The following is a 15,978-nucleotide window of genomic DNA, read 5'->3' as shown; positions in this document are numbered from 1 at the left end:
CATCTAAATTTGTTACTTATTACAGTAAAATGCAGTTTTTTGTGTTTTATATATCTGCATTAAACTAGAGGTGATAAATTGTCTTTATTTCAATTTTACTTGTAGCTGAACAATAAAATTGTTAACATATGGTGTTATGTTGAAATTTATGTAGTTTCAGATTATTAGTACAGTACTCTGTGTTAATACATAGATAAGGTAAACTAGTATTTGGGGTCAGCTTACCTCACTAACATTAAAGGCACAGTTTACTCAAATATTTTCTCTCCTTTAATTTGTTCCCAACAATCCAATCCACCTTCTCTTATTGACTGGCATACCCAAATACAATATACTCCTGGGATGTTCCATTACATGCGCTCAGACAGTATGGATGTATATGAGATGATTTTTGGTCTCTGACAATCTTTAACTTGGGGCCCACTAGATAACACTTTATTATGTAATAGACCTTAGTGCTACTAGCATTCTTTCACCCTTATGTTTCAGGTACTTGTTTACCCACTACTTAAACTAATGTATACTGTATATAAGTCTTGTACATTGTTGGTCGTTATTATATTAAATATCAACATGATTGACATTTGTAATACTCGTTAGGTAATTGATATATTGTTTATTGTGGGAAAAATTTGGCCTGGTTTGCTATTGGTGCTTGAGCTGTAATTATAGCTGATGAACCTAATAATTCAGTACAAGATAAAGTAAGTATACATTTTCATCTGTTGCAAACAGTATTGTTAAAAAACATCCTCATTATCATTTTTATTTAAAGTGGAAAAAATATTATGCTACTACTATGTTTTCACATCTCTCTATCAATGGGTAATAGAATATTTTCTATGCAGGCTCGGCTGCTCATAGAAGAGCAAAATGTAATTAAAGTCATCACTGAGACACTACTAGAAGTCCTACCTGAGTACCTAGGTGCCGACAACAAGTTTAACTTCCAGGGCTACAGCCAGGAAAGGTTTTGCAGAGTTTATGCCATCATCTGCGACCTAAAGTGAGTAGAAAACTCGTAGATAGTTTGGTTTTATGTTTACTATTCTTGGCTATCTAATTCCCATTTACTGTATATAATGCTAGTTCTGAAAGCTGGTTTATGAAACACTGTGCACTTAAAAGTAATAAAAGGATATAGTCCAATATGTTCCAAAACTTCAATAGAAAGGAGTACTTCTTAAAGGACTTGAAAACTTAGAGTTGTCTCAAACAGAAGAAAATAAACTTATAGTGAAGTTCTGTGATGAAAGCAGATACTTCCAGTCGGAGGCCAAGATTGAATAATTTTGAAGCTGAGTTGACAAGCTGATTAATCCGCTGTATATCAGCAGATAATGGCACCAATCGGACATTGGCTTTGGCACACTCAATCATGATTTAACTTACTGATAATTTTTGAACGACTTTGGTGGATTTCTTACCAGTTTGAGGTTTGAGAACAGTAAGGCCTTCAGCGGCAGTGCACCTGGTGCATCCGGGTAGAGCAGCCACTATGTGATGTTAATTTATACAGAGCCTGAATATGGCTTATTACGGGTAGAACCTGTACACTTTAGGTGCATAATAAAAGTGCAGGAATAGTATACCCCAATTGATTTAACTGATTTACTTAACAAATACTTTGAGAACATTGCTATTGAAATACCTTCGGCTTTTGGTGGAGGCCTTAACCTAGAACAAATCTAAGAGGTCCCGGTTAGCACGGATGCAAACAATGTCGGCAAACCGCCATTGACTACTGTCTGTAACGAGGTACTTACATCTAGTGATTGCCTGCTGGAGATTCCCAGGTCCTGAGCTTCTGGTTCTGCAGCTTAGGAGCTGAGAGAGCAGGAGGGAACAGACTGCAGCGACATCCAGATTCAACTGTGTCTTCTCCCTACGTTTGGCAATTCTTGTTGTGAGACCGGAATACTCTTTGAATCTGCTCCCTCACATCTCACTCTGCTGGAGGACTTATACATGTTGGTGGAAAAGGTCTAATTTTTACATCTGTCCTTATCTCTGTCACATCAAATTGCTTGTCCATCACAGAGCCTACTTTTATTGTGGGCCATTGCAGAATACTGTTCCGGGGACTTTTAGTCATGAAGTATAAAATACTTGATGCTGAAAGTTCCTTTATTTGTCTGTAGCGTACGCCACACTGAGTGCTGAGCAGTCCACGGCAGAATGCTATTTTATCACTGAGGTGATTTTAGCCAATAGCGTGCTAGCTATCCATCATAATACCAGCTGGCCTGCACGGCTATTGGCTAAGAGGTGGAAACGTCACCTCACTGAAAAATAGCATTCTACCTTGGGCTGCCTGAGGAACTCAGTGCGGCGAACGCTTCAGGCAAATTAGGAAACTTTCAGCATGAAATATTTTATAATTTATGACTGAAAGTCCCCTTTATTTGTTCCACAAATGCTATGATTTACTATCACTTTAATGCATTACTTTTTACAATCCCTTATGATGGTTATTATACCTGATGTTTGGTGGAATTGTAAGTTTGTATATCTGGCTATTTTGATATAGATATATTTAAAGGCATTTGAACTAGTTACAGTAATATATAGTATAGTAATAGCATGATAAGTTGTTTGGATAGTTGCATTTTAATATAAGATTTGCTCATGCCTTATATTTTCAGGACAATTCTGTTTATGGTATTGGTATCACTGAATAGTAGTGTATGTGAATATATAAGTGCATATTTGCCGTTAAATATTCTATTTATCAGATATCCTCTTTACTAATAATAAAGTTCAAGGATATGCTGCTGAAGCGATGTGACCCAATCATTTTGAACAATTAATGGACTCTCTTATGCTTATAACTGTTTATTACCATGTTGAGACAACTTTTGATTCTATAGGGATATGTTTTTAAGAGGAGGCTTCTGGGCTTTAAAGGGACAGTCAAGTCCAAAAAAACTTTCATTTCTCCAACATAGGTGTGTCCGGTCCACGGCGTCATCCTTACTTGTGGGATATTCTCTTCCCCAACAGGAAATGGCAAAGAGCCCAGCAAAGCTGGTCACATGATCCCTCCTAGGCTCCGCCTACCCCAGTCATTCTCTTTGCCGTTGTACAGGCAACATCTCCACGGAGATGGCTTAGAGTTTTTTAGTGTTTAACTGTAGTTTTTATTATTCAATCAAGAGTTTGTTATTTTAAAATAGTGCTGGTATGTACTATTTACTCAGAAACAGAAAAGAGATGAAGATTTCTGTTTGTATGAGGAAAATGATTTTAGCACCGTAACTAAAATCCATGGCTGTTCCACACAGGACTGTTGAGTGCAATTAACTTCAGTTGGGGGAACAGTGTGCAGTCTCTTACTGCTTGAGGTATGACACATTCTAACAAGACGATGTAATGCTGGAAGCTGTCATTTTCCCTATGGGATCCGGTAAGCCATGTTTATTAAGATAGTAAATAAGGGCTTCACAAGGGCTTATTAAGACTGTAGACTTTTTCTGGGCTAAATCGATTCATTATTAACACATATTTAGCCTTGAGGAATCATTTATTCTGGGTATTTTGATATGATTATATCGGCAGGCACTGTTTTTGACACCTTATTCTTTAGGGGCTTTCCCTAATCATAGTCAGAGCCTCATTTTCGCGCCGGTATGGCGCACTTGTTTTTGAGGACAGCATGGCATGCAGCTGCATGTGTGTGGAGCTCTGATACATAGAAAAGTCTTTCTGAAGGCATCATTTGGTATCGTATTCCCCTTTGGGCTTGGTTGGGTCTCAGCAAAGCAGATTCCAGGGACTGTAAAGGGGTTAAATATAAAAACGGCTCCGGTTCCGTTATTTTAAGGGTTAAAGCTTCCAAATTTGGTGTGCAATACTTTTAAGGCTTTAAGACACTGTGGTGAAATTTTGGTGAATTTTGAACAATTCCTTCATACTTTTTCGCAATTGCAGTAATAAAGTGTGTTTAGTTTAAAATTTAAAGTGACAGTAACGGTTTTATTTTAAAACGTTTTTTGTGCTTTGTTATCAAGTTTATGCCTGTTTAACATGTCTGAACTACCAGATAGATTGTGTTCTGACTGTGGGGAAACCAAGGTTCCTTCTCATTTAACTATATGTATTTTATGTCATAAAAAAAAATTTAGTAAAAATGATGCCCAAGATGATTCCTCAAGTGAGGGGAGTAAGCATGGTACTGCATCATCCCCTCCTTCGTCTACACCAGTCTTGCCCATACAGGAGGCCCCTAGTACATCTAGTGCGCCAATACTCCTTACTATGCAACATTTAACGGCTGTAATGGATAATTCTATCAAAAACATTTTAGCCAATATGCCCACTTATCAGTGAAAGCGCGACTGCTCTGTTTTAGAAAATTCTGTAGAGCATGAGAACGCTGATGATATGGTTTCTGAAGGGCCCCTACACCAGTCTGAGGGGGCCAGGGAGGTTTTGTCTGAGGGAGAAATTTCAGATTCAGGAAACATTTCTCAACAAGCTGAACCTGATGTGATTACTTTTAAATTTAAGTTGGAACATCTCCGCGCTCTGCTTAAGGAGGTGTTATCCAATTTGGATGATTGTGATTATCTGGTCATTCCAGAACCACTATGTAAAATGGAAAAGTTCTTAGAGGCCCCGGGGCCCCCCGAAGCTTTTCCTATATCCAAGCGGGTGGCGTACATTGTTAGTAAAGAATGGGACAGGCCCGGTATACCTTTAGTACCTCCCCCCATATTTATAAAATTGTTTTCCTATAGTCGACCCCAGAAAGGACTGATGGCAGACAGTCCCCAAGGTCGAGGGGGCGGTTTCTACTCTACACAAGCGCGCCACTATACCCATAGAAGATAGTTGTGCTTTCCAAGATCCTATGGATAAAAAATTAGAAGGTCTGCTAAAGATGTTTGTTCAGCAAGGTTCCCTTCTACAACCAATTGCATGCATTGTCCCTGTCACTGCAGCCGCGTGTTTCTAGTTTGATGAGCTAGGAAAGGCGATTATTAGTAATTCTTCTTCTTATGAGGAGATTATGGACAGAATTCGTGCTCTTAAATTGGCTAATTCTTTCACCCTAGACGCCACCTTGCAATTGGCTAGGTTAGCGGCGAAAAAATTCTGGGTTTGCTATTGTGGCGCAGAGCGCTTTGGTTAAAATCTTGGGCAGCGGATGCGTCTTCCAAGAACAAATTGCTTGACATTCCTTTCAAGGGGAAAACACTCTTTGGCCCTGACTTGAAAGAGATTATCTCTGATATCACTGGGGGCAAGGGCCACGCCCTTCCTCAGGATAGGTCTTTTCAAGACCAAAAATAAACCTAAGTTTCGTCCCTTTCGCAGAAACGGATCAGCCCCAAGGGCTACGTCCTCTAAGCAGGAAGGTAATACTTCTCAAGCCAATCCAGCCTGGAGACCTATGCAAGGCTGGAACAAAGGAAAGCAGGCCAGGAAACCTGCCACTGCTACCAAGACAGCATGAAATGCGGGCCCCCGATCCGGGACCGGATCTGGTGGGGGGCAGACTCTCTCTCTTCGCTCAGGCTGGGGCAAGAGATGTTCTGGATCCTTGGGCGCTAGAAATAGTCTCCCAAGGTTATTCTCTGGAGTTCAAGGGGCTTCCTCCAAGGGGGAGGTTCCACAGGTCTCAGTTGTCTTCAGACCACATAAGAAGACAGGCATTCTTACATTGGGTAGAAGACCTGCTAAAAATGGGAGTGATTCATCCTGTTCCATTAGGAGAACTAGGGATGGGGTTCTACTCCAATCTGTTCATAGTTCCCAAAAAAGAGGGAACGTTCAGACCAATCTTAGATCTCAAGATCTTGAACAAGTTTCTCAAGGTTCCATCGTTCAAGATGGAAACCATTCGAACACTTCTTCCTTCCATCCAGGAAGGTCAATTCATGACCAAGGTGGATTTCAAGGATGCGTATCTACATATTCCTATCCACAAGGAACATCATCGGTTCCTAAGGTTTGAATTCCTGGACAAGCATTTCCAGTTCGTGGCGTTTTCTTTCGGATTAGCCACTGCTCCTAGGATTTTCTCATAGGTACTAGGGTCCCTTCTGGCGGTGCTAAGACCAAGGGGCATTGCTGTAGTACCTTACTTGGACGACATTCTGATTCGAGCGTCGTCCCTTCCTCAAGTAAAGGCTCACACGGACATTGTCCTGGCCTTTCTCAGATCTCACGGATGGAAAGTGAACGTGGAAAAGAGTTCTCTATCTCCGTCAACGAGGGTTCCCTTCTTGGGAACTATAATAGACTCCTTAGAAATGAGGATTTTTCTGACAGAAGCCAGAAAAACAAAACTTCTAGACTCTTGTCGGATACTTCATTCCGTTCCTCTTCCTTCCATAGCGCAGTGCATGGAAGTGATAGGTTTGATGGTAGCGGCAATGGACATAGTTCCTTTTGTGCGCATTCATCTAAGACCATTACAACTGTTCATGCTCAGTCAGTGGAATGGGGACTATTCAGACTTGTCTCCGAAGATACAAGTAAATCAGAGGACCAGAGACTCATTCCGTTGGTGGCTGTCCCTGGACAACCTGTCACAAGGGATGACCTTCCGCAGACCAGAGTGGGTCATTGTCACGACCGACGCCAGTCTGATGGGCTGGGGCGCGGTCTGGGGATCCCTGAAAGCTCAGGGTCTTTGGTCTCGGGTAGAATCTCTTCTACCGATAAATATTCTGGAGCTGAGAGCGATATTCAATGCTCTCAAAGCTTGGCCTCAGCTAGCGAGGGCCAAGTTCATACATCAACCATCAGGGGGGAACAAGGAGTTCCCTAGCGATGGAAGAAGTGACCAAAATCATTCTATGGGCGGAGTCTCACTCCTGCCACCTGTCTGCTATCCACATCCCAGGAGTGGAAAATTGGGAAGCGGATTTTCTGAGTCGTCAGACATTGCATCCGGGGGAGTGGGAACTCCATCCGGAAATCTTTGCCCAAGTCACTCAACCGTGGGGCATTCCAGACATGGATCTGATGGCCTCTCGTCAGAACTTCAGAGTTCCTTACTACGGGTACAGATCCAGGGATCCCAAGGCGGCTCTAGTGGATGCACTAGTAGCACCTTGGACCTTCAAACTAGCTTATGTGTTCCCGCCGTTTCCTCTCATCCCCAGGCTGGTAGCCAGGATCAATCAGGAGAGGGCGTCGGTGATTTTGATAGCTCCTGCGTGGCCACGCAGGACTTGGTATGCAGATCTGGTGAATATGTCATCGGCTCCACCATGGAAGCTACCTTTGAGACGAGACCTTCTTGTTCTAGGTCCGTTCGACCCACTCCAGCTGACTGCTTGGAGATTGAACGCTTGATCTTATCAAAGCGAGGGTTCTCAGATTCTGTTATTAATACTCTTGTTCAGGCCTGAAAGCCTGTAACCAGAAAAATTACCACATAATTTGGTATATCTGTTGGTGTGAATCTGCAGGATTCCCTTGGGACAAGGTTAAGATTCCTAAGAGTCTATCCTTCCTTCGAGAAGGATTGGAAAAAGGATTATCTGCAAGTTCCTTGATGGGACAGATTTCTGCCTTGTCTGTGTTACTTCACAAAAAGCTGGCAGCTGTGCCAGATGTTCTAGCCTTTGTTCAGGCTCTGGTTAGAATCAAGCCTGTTTACAAAATTTTGACTCCTCCTTGGAGTCTCAACCTAGTTCTTTCAGTTCTTCAGGGGGTTCCGTTTGAACCCTTACATTCCGTTGATATTAAGTTATTATCTTGGAAAGTTTTGTTTTTGGTTGCAATTTCTTCTGCTAGAAGAGTTTCAGAATTATCTGCTCTGCAGTGTTCTTCTCCTTATCTGGTGTTCCATGCAGATAAGGTGGTTTTGCGTACTAAACCTGGTTTTCTTCCAAAAGTTGTTTCTAACAAAAACATTAACCAGGAGATAGTTGTGCCTTCTTTGTGTCCTAATCCAGTTTCAAAGAAGGAACGTTTGTTGCACAACTTGGATGTAGTTCGTGCTCTCAAATTTTACTTAGCAGCTACTAAGGATTTCAGACAAACTTTGTCTTTGTTTGTTGTTTATTCTGGTAAACGGAGAGGTCAAAAAGCAACTTCTTCCTCTCTCTCCTTCTGGATTAAAAGCATTATCCGATTGGCTTATGAGACTGCCGGACGGCAGCCTCCTGAAAGAATCACAGCTCACTCCACTAGGGCTGTGGCTTCCACATGGGCCTTCAAGAACGAGGCTTCTGTTGATCAGATATGTAAGGCAGCGACTTGGTCTTCACTGCACACTTTTTCTAAATTTTACAAATTTGATACTTTTGCTTCTTCTGAGGCTATTTTTGGGAGAAAGGTTTTGCGAGCCGTGGTGCCTTCCATTTAGGTGACCTGATTTGCTCCCTCCCTTCATCCGTGTCCTAAAGCTTTGGTATTGGTTCCCACAAGTAAGGATGACGCCGTGGACCGGACACACCTATGTTGGAGAAAACAGAATTTATGTTTACCTGATAAATTACTTTCTCCAACGGTGTGTCCGGTCCACGGCCCGCCCTGGTTTTTTTAATCAGGTCTGATAATTTATTTTCTTTAACTACAGTCACCACGGTAACATATGGTTTCTCCTATGCAAATATTCCTCCTTAACGTCGGTCGAATGACTGGGGTAGGCGGAGCCTAGGAGGGATCATGTGACCAGCTTTGCTGGGCTCTTTGCCATTTCCTGTTGGGGAAGAGAATATCCCACAAGTAAGGATGACGCCGTGGACCGGACACACCGTTGGAGAAAGTAATTTATCAGGTAAACATAAATTCTGTTTTTTCAAATAGGGCATGTAATTTTAAACAACTTTCCAATTTACTTTTATCAACATTTTTGCTTTGTTCTCTTGGTATTCTAGTTGAAAGCAAACCTAGGAAGGCTCATATGATAATTTCTAAGCCCTTGAAGGCCGCCTCTATTTTATTTACTTTTCACAGCAGGGGAGAGCTAGCTCTTGTAGGCCATATAGATAGCATTGTGATCACGCCCGTGGCTAGTGTCAGACACTGCACTAATTGGCTAAAATGCAAGTCAATAGATAACTAAAAGTCATGTGATTAGGGGCGGTCAGAAGATGCTTAGATACAAGTTAGTCACAGAAGTAAAAAGTGTATTAATATAACAGTGTTGGTTTTGCAAAACTGGGGAATGGGTAATAAAGGGATTATCTATCTTTTTAAACAACAAAAATTCTGGTGTTGACTGTCCCTTTAACAAGGGTCTTGGTGGGGTTCTGTAGGAATTTTTGATGAGCTGTTACAGGCTCATAGAGACCCCTCTTACTACAAAAATGTGTTGTTGTTTTTTTAATTTAATTTTTTTTAAAATAGTACTTTATACCCACAGGTTACCTACTGTTTAAAAGAGCATGTGACTGTTGGAGGTTTTGGTTTAAGGGAGCTGAGATTAAAGGGTCAGTCAACACTCGAGATAACAGTATCCGATATTTAAAAATAAAAAACAAACATCCGCCTGCACCATACCCCTTTTGTCTTAACTACTTCCTTTTCCTAGTATCGACGATAACCTCTATAATATGATGTAAATATGGCAGCCTAACTCCCTCCACCGTTACGTAGCTACCTTCTTCTTCAAATGATCAGCCAATCAGAATCCAATCCTCGGTCAGAAATTGCAAGCGCGTTCAGGCGGATCTTTGTTTTTTATTTTTAAATATCGGATACTGTTATCTCGAGTGTTGACTGTCCCTTTAAGGGGTTTGAATGCTTACCCCCTTCATCCAGCTTCCTTAAGCCCTCTTCAGCAACCGGGTACTCACATGTGGAGGCAATCACTATCTGCCAATCAACATAATTGCTTTAAAGACTGCAAATAGCTTTGTAGCTATTTTTTCATATTTTGGACCTCTTTACAGTGTCCTTTGCGGAAAATGCTGCCAGCTGGTGTTGTGAAATAACTGGGTTGAGGCAGCATAATACTTTGCAATATTATAACATTTTCTTTTATACATAAATGCTATATAAAAATCCATTATAAAATCCATTAGATTGTCAACCCTAGACTACTAAGTGTTTCCCCTCCCCCCGGGCTTTAACCCTCTGCTCGGGATTTACAGAGCACTGCTAGTCCAGAGCAGAATATTATGCTGATCTAATCAGCAGTGCTAGTTGCATGAAATAGAACTGCTGATTGGATTAGTGGCATTTCCTGCTATGGACCACAGTTTGACTGTGAGTTTAAACTATTTGCATGGGTTAAACACATAGTAGTCTAGGGTCTTATAATGGCATGCTCTAAGGCGACTGCTCGTGGGATTCTGTTCGTTTTTAGAGCTGCGTTTATACTGGATTTGCACAGATCCTAGTGTGTTGAACTTTTACAAGAATAAATGCGGCTCTGAAAAGAGACGAATCCCATGAGTAACTGCCACCTTTCGAATTTGGATCCTAATGAAGTATCTGAATGCACAGCCCTAATAAATATATATTGTGTGTAATTCATTTTGTGCGTTACCCTTTTCAGATACATTCTCATTAGTAAACCTACAGTATGGACTGAGAAGTTAAGAACCAAGTTTCTGGAGGGATTCAAGTCGTTCCTGTATGTTTTATCGTGCATGCAGGTAAGTTTCCTTTTTGCTAGTACTGTGAAAGTATGAAGTGATCACATTTCTTTCCTAAAATATGGTGAGTCCACAGAATAATCAATTACTGTTGGGAATACCACTCCTGGCCAGCAGGAGGAGGCAAAGAGCACCCCAGCAAAGCTGTTAAATGTCACTTCCCCTCCCACAATCCCCAGTCATTCTCTTTGCCTTTGATGCAAGGAGTAGGTGAAGTTTTGGTGTCTGTATAAGATTTGCTTTAATCAAGAGTTTATTATTTTGAAAGCCAGAGTAGGTTTGCTCTGATCTTTCCTCCTTTAATTGGGTTTAGCTGTACTCCACGTCAGTCTCTTCAGTAGGGCAGTGGTAGCTTTCAAGCAGTTAGGAACTTGTGAGGGGGGCCTCACTGCGATTTCTTAAGTTTGCTGCCCTTATGTAGAAAGCCAGAGTAGGTTTACTCTACCCTTTCTTATTTTCACAGGTCTCTGTGAGGAGTGGTTTCCTCTCATGCCGGGTGAGCTGTCCTCCTGCCGAACAGCCAGAGGTGCAGGTAAGTACCATTTTGTTATTTGTTTAAAAAAGCTGGCACTAAACAGAAGGAGCTGCACTGAGGGGTTTAATTCCTGTGATACAAGCAGGATTGCTTTATGTCAGGGAGCGGGCACTGTGAGTGACAGGGAGACTAAGGTTTAAATAATAGTATACCCTGAATATCTTTATTATGGCTCATGCAAAGGTTCCTGAGGGGTTAATTATACCCATTGTATATTAATTCTTCCTCATATGTGATATTTCATTGTGCAATTTATTTTTTATGTTGGGCTGAATTTTAGGAGCGTTTTCTGTTATATTAGAAGACGCAAAGGTATCCTGTCTTTTATGTTGTTCCTGCACTGGGAACTAACGTTTATATGTTATTTTGGTCTGCTGCACTATTGTGTTTTTTCAGACATTGCAGGCGACAGGGTTTCTGATGCTGTGAGTTCAGTCAAGCTGAGCGGCAGAGTTTTTTGGCGTGCCTTTTTACTTAGCTGCGCACTTTCTGTGAGAGGAATAGGAGAAGCCACGCAAAGCGACGCCATTGCTATGCCGATTTGTATAGAAGGTTTCGGCTCACAGTGTGGCTCGTACTCTCTCCTTTTTCTGTTTATTCATTCTGGTGTTCTCCTCAGTCAGACTGAGCGGCAGAGGCTCTGCGTTTGACTTACTGTGGGAGCTAGCGTTTTCTCTTAAAGGGACAGTGGTCCTTATAGAAATTTAGATGTTTGATTTTTTTGTTTTTTTTTGTTTTGTTTTTTTTCCAATAAAATTGATAATTGGTCTGGGGGCGGTAACATCCAATACCCACATTTAGTATAGTGGTAATCTACTTACTAGGAAGTAAGAAACTTGGGTTCAAACCCTGAATAGGCCAGGTTAAGCTAATCTTTAGGATATGTTATCTCTCATGATTCATTTAAACGCACAGATTTATTTGCTAAGTACCTCTGTACTACATGGTTAGCCAGACATATGTCAAGATAGGTAGTGGCTCTATGAGCCCGTTGTCTCCCAGGATGATGCTGTTCAGGCAATGCCACAGCTTTCTCCTCAAAAGTCCCAAGCCGTAATGGCGTCACATGCAGTGCCCTGCGGTTACTATCAATCTCCTGGAGGAGTTTATTTGCATGCAGAAATTTCTGCCAAGAGGGAAGATGCAAAAGGAACATAAGAGATTCAGATAGCAAGGTTTCTGTCCTATCTGTTGCCACTCAGGTTGTCATTCCTCATTAGTCTGAGGAGAATACATTGGTAGCCTCTGAGGGCGAAATCTTAGATTCGGACAGTATAATTCCTTCATCTGATACTGAAGTGGTAACCTTCAGATGTATGCTTAAACACCTCGTGTATTGTTAAAGGAGGTTTTGGCTACTTGGACGACACCGATATTCCTGTCGTTGTCAAACCTTGGAAGTTTTGCAAACTTGATCATCTCTATGATCTTCCTTCCTATGTGGAAGTGTCTCTAGACATGCTATGGAGATTTTTTACAGGACTAGGAGAAGCTAGGGATACCTGTCTCCTGTCTTTTTTAACGGTTTTTTTCCTGTCTCTGATTCCATTAAATGCACGGTGCCTTAAGTAGTAGGGACTTTTTCTACTATGGCTCAGAGAATTTCGATTCCTATGGAGGATAGCTGCTCCTTTATGAATCCATGGACAAGAAGCTGGAAGCTTATTGATCATCTAGGTTTTCTATGGAAAACTGCAATTTTTTATTGCCACTGTGTCAAGTGCGGCATCTTTTAGGTGCGATGCCTTGTCTAAATAGACTGTGAGCCAAGATGTCTGGTTTTGCTGTATTAGGCGCGGGGTGTTGTGGCTAAAATCTTGGTCAGCTGATGTTTTCTCCAAGTCCAAGCTTCTGGCGCTTCCTTACAAGAGTGAGACCTTGCTTGGACATGGTCTGGCAGAAATTACTTCTGATATTTACCATAAGACAAGAAAACTAGACCTTAAAGGGACAGTCTACACCAGCATTGTTATTGTTTTAAAAGATAGATAATCCCTTGTTTACCCATTCCCCAGTTTTGCATAACCAACACAGTTATATTTATATATGTTTTACCTCTGTGATTATCTTGTATCTAAGCCTCTGCAGACTGCCCCTTTATTAGTTCTTTTGACAGACTTGCAGTTTAGCCAATCAGTGATGGCTCACAGGTAACTTCACGTGCACAAGCACAGTGTTATCTATATAAAAAACATGAACTGACACCCTCCAGTGGTGAAAAACATGTTAAAATGCATTTTTAAGAGGCGGCCTTCAAGGTCTAAGAAATTAGCATATGAACCTCCTAAGTTAAGCTTTCAACTAAGAATACCAAGAGAACAAAGAAAAATTGGTGATAAAAATAAATTGGAAAATTGTTTAAAATTACATGCTCTATTTGAATCTTGAAAGTTTATTTTGGACTAGACTGTCCCTTTAAGGACGTCAGAGTAATTTTCGTTCTTTTTGTAACTTCAAAGGACAGTCTTCCTCTTTCTCTTCCAAGCAGGAACAGTCCAAGTTTTCTTGGAAACCTAATCAGTGTTGGAGCAAGGGGAAGCATTCAAAGAAACCTGCAGCTGAGTCTAAATCAGCATGAAGGGTTTGCCCCAGATCCAGGGATCGGATCAAGTGGGGGGCAGACTTGCTCTGTTGTATCAAGCTTGGATGCGAGTTGTCCCAGATCCTTTGGCTGTGGACATAGTATCTCAGGGTTATAAATAGAATTCATAACTTTCCTCCCAGGGGCAGATTCCACCTCTCATGTTTATCTTCAGACCAGATAAAGAGAGAGTTGTTCCAGTTCTTGAAAGGGAACAGGGTCTATATTCTATTCCAATCTGTCGTGGTTTCCAAATAAGAGGGACTTTTTCGTCCTTGTTTAGACCTAAAGTGTCTCATCAAGTTTCTCAGAGTAGCATCCTTCAAAATGGAGACCATTTGTTCCATGCTTCCCTTGGTGCAAGAGGGTCAGCATGACGACCATTGACCTGAAGGATGCGTATATGCATGTTCCCATCCACAGTGATCATCAAGTTCATGAGATTCGCCTTTCTAGACAAACTTTCAGTTTGCAGCTCTTCCGTTTGGCCTTGCCTCAGTTACTAGAATCTTTTCTAAGTTCTGGGGGCTCCCTTGGCAGTGATCAAGTTTCGAGGAATTGCAGTGGTGACCTACCTGGACGTCATATTGGTTCATGCGCCATATTTTCAACAAGCAGTCTGTCATTCAGAGACGTCTTTTTCACGTTCCCACAGATGGAAAGTGAATCTGGAAAAGAGTTCCCTTGTTCTAGGGAAATATTTCTGACAGAGGTCAGTAAATCAAAGATTTTTTCCTTTTGCCTCTTTCTGCAGCCTACTGTTAGGTATCAGTGACTCATTGTATGGGGGTAATTGGTCTCATGGTCGCTTTCATGGACATCATTCCCTTTGCTTGATTCTATTTGAGAGCTCTGCAGTTTTGCCTGCTCAGTCTATGGATTAGGAATCGTGCGGATCTGTCTCACAGGATAGATCTAGATCAGTCGACTATAGACTCTCACGTGGTGGCTTTCTCAGGGGCATCTGTATCGGGGCATATGCTTCCGGGAAACTTTCTTTATAGTGACCACGGACGCCAGCCTGTTGGGCTGGGGAGCAGTCTGGGACAGTGCTCTGATGGATTGGCTTCAGTTGTTCTTAGCCCGGTTTATCAGGTTCCAGTCGGACAAAATCTCCTCTGTGGCTTACATCAACCACCAGGGAGGAACTCGGAGTTCCTTGGCCATGAAGGAGGTGGCTCGGATTGTTCAGTGGGCGGAAGCTCACAATTGCTGTCTATCTGCCACCCACATTCCATGAGTGGATAACTGGGAAGCAAACTTCCTGAGCAGACAGACATTTCATCCCGGAGAGGGGTCTCTCCATCCGGAGGTGTTCTCCTGGTTAATCCTCAAATGGGGGGTGCTGGAGTTGGATCTGATGGCGTCTCAGCAGAACGCTAATCTGATTTGCAGACCTAGTGAAGATTTCATCTCTTCCACCTTGGAGGTGGTCTCTGAGGAAGGACCTTCTAACTCAGGGTCTATTCCTTCATCCAAATCTCGTTTCTCTGAATCTGACTGCCTCGAGATTGAACACTCAGTTTTGTCTAAGCGTGGTTTTTTTTTGAGGCGGTTATTGAGACCATGATTCAGGCTTGCAAGCCTGTTACTAGGAAGATTTAACATAAGATATGACGTAAATATTTTTATTGGTGTGAATCCAAGGGCTACTCTTGCAGTAGGGTCAGGATTCCTAGGATTTTGTCTTTTCTCCAGAAAGGTCTGGAGAAGGGTTTGTCAGCAAGTACTCTGAAAGGTCAGATTTCTGTCTTGTCTATTTTGTTACATACGCGTCTGGCGGTTTTGCTAGACGTGCAATCTTTTTGTCAGGCATTGATCAGAATCCGTTACAACCATATCCTTACACTCGGTAAGGTAGGTCTGGGTTAAAGACAGGATGCCACTGGATGCCGTAAAAAAGCTCTTTATTTATGAAACGGTTAAAAGGAAAACACTTCCATCAAGGAAATACAGGTCAAACGCGTTTAGTTTGTTCTTCAGTTTATCAATGACCCTTAACTTTCCTACTGACACACACCACTTTTAAGGGTGTAATCACACCTTTTTCTGTTACGTGTCACTGGAAAATTAGCATATTTGGATATAACACTATCTTAAAATCCCAACTCTGTTACTTGCTCTCTGAACTGGATGCTTATACAATCTAAATAATATGGGACCATACTAAACATATCCTCTGTTCTATTTTGTAGGCTTCTATAAACAAAAGCTGGACCCTACACTATGAATTATTATATTCATACTAAATTCATCTGTATGTCATAAATTTTGCTTAGTGAAATCTCCTTACCAAT

General features: G+C 41.7%; 1 protein-coding gene across 5 annotated transcripts in view; it reads left to right on the top strand.

Moving 5' to 3' along the window:
* Positions 1-15,978, top strand: part of UBR1 (ubiquitin protein ligase E3 component n-recognin 1) — a 693,945-nt gene that overhangs the window by 248,830 nt on the left and 429,137 nt on the right. For all 5 annotated transcript variants that reach the window (XM_053697798.1, XM_053697801.1, XM_053697800.1 and 2 more), the window contains exons 12-13: positions 849-1,006; positions 10,466-10,565. In XM_053697798.1, coding sequence (XP_053553773.1) covers positions 849-1,006; positions 10,466-10,565 — 258 coding nt within the window. The remainder of the gene's footprint in view (positions 1-848; positions 1,007-10,465; positions 10,566-15,978) is intronic.

This window comes from Bombina bombina, chromosome 1 (genome assembly GCF_027579735.1).
Source record: "Bombina bombina isolate aBomBom1 chromosome 1, aBomBom1.pri, whole genome shotgun sequence".
Lineage (NCBI taxonomy): Eukaryota > Metazoa > Chordata > Amphibia > Anura > Bombinatoridae > Bombina > Bombina bombina.
This window is presented reverse-complemented; position numbering and strand designations above follow the sequence as displayed.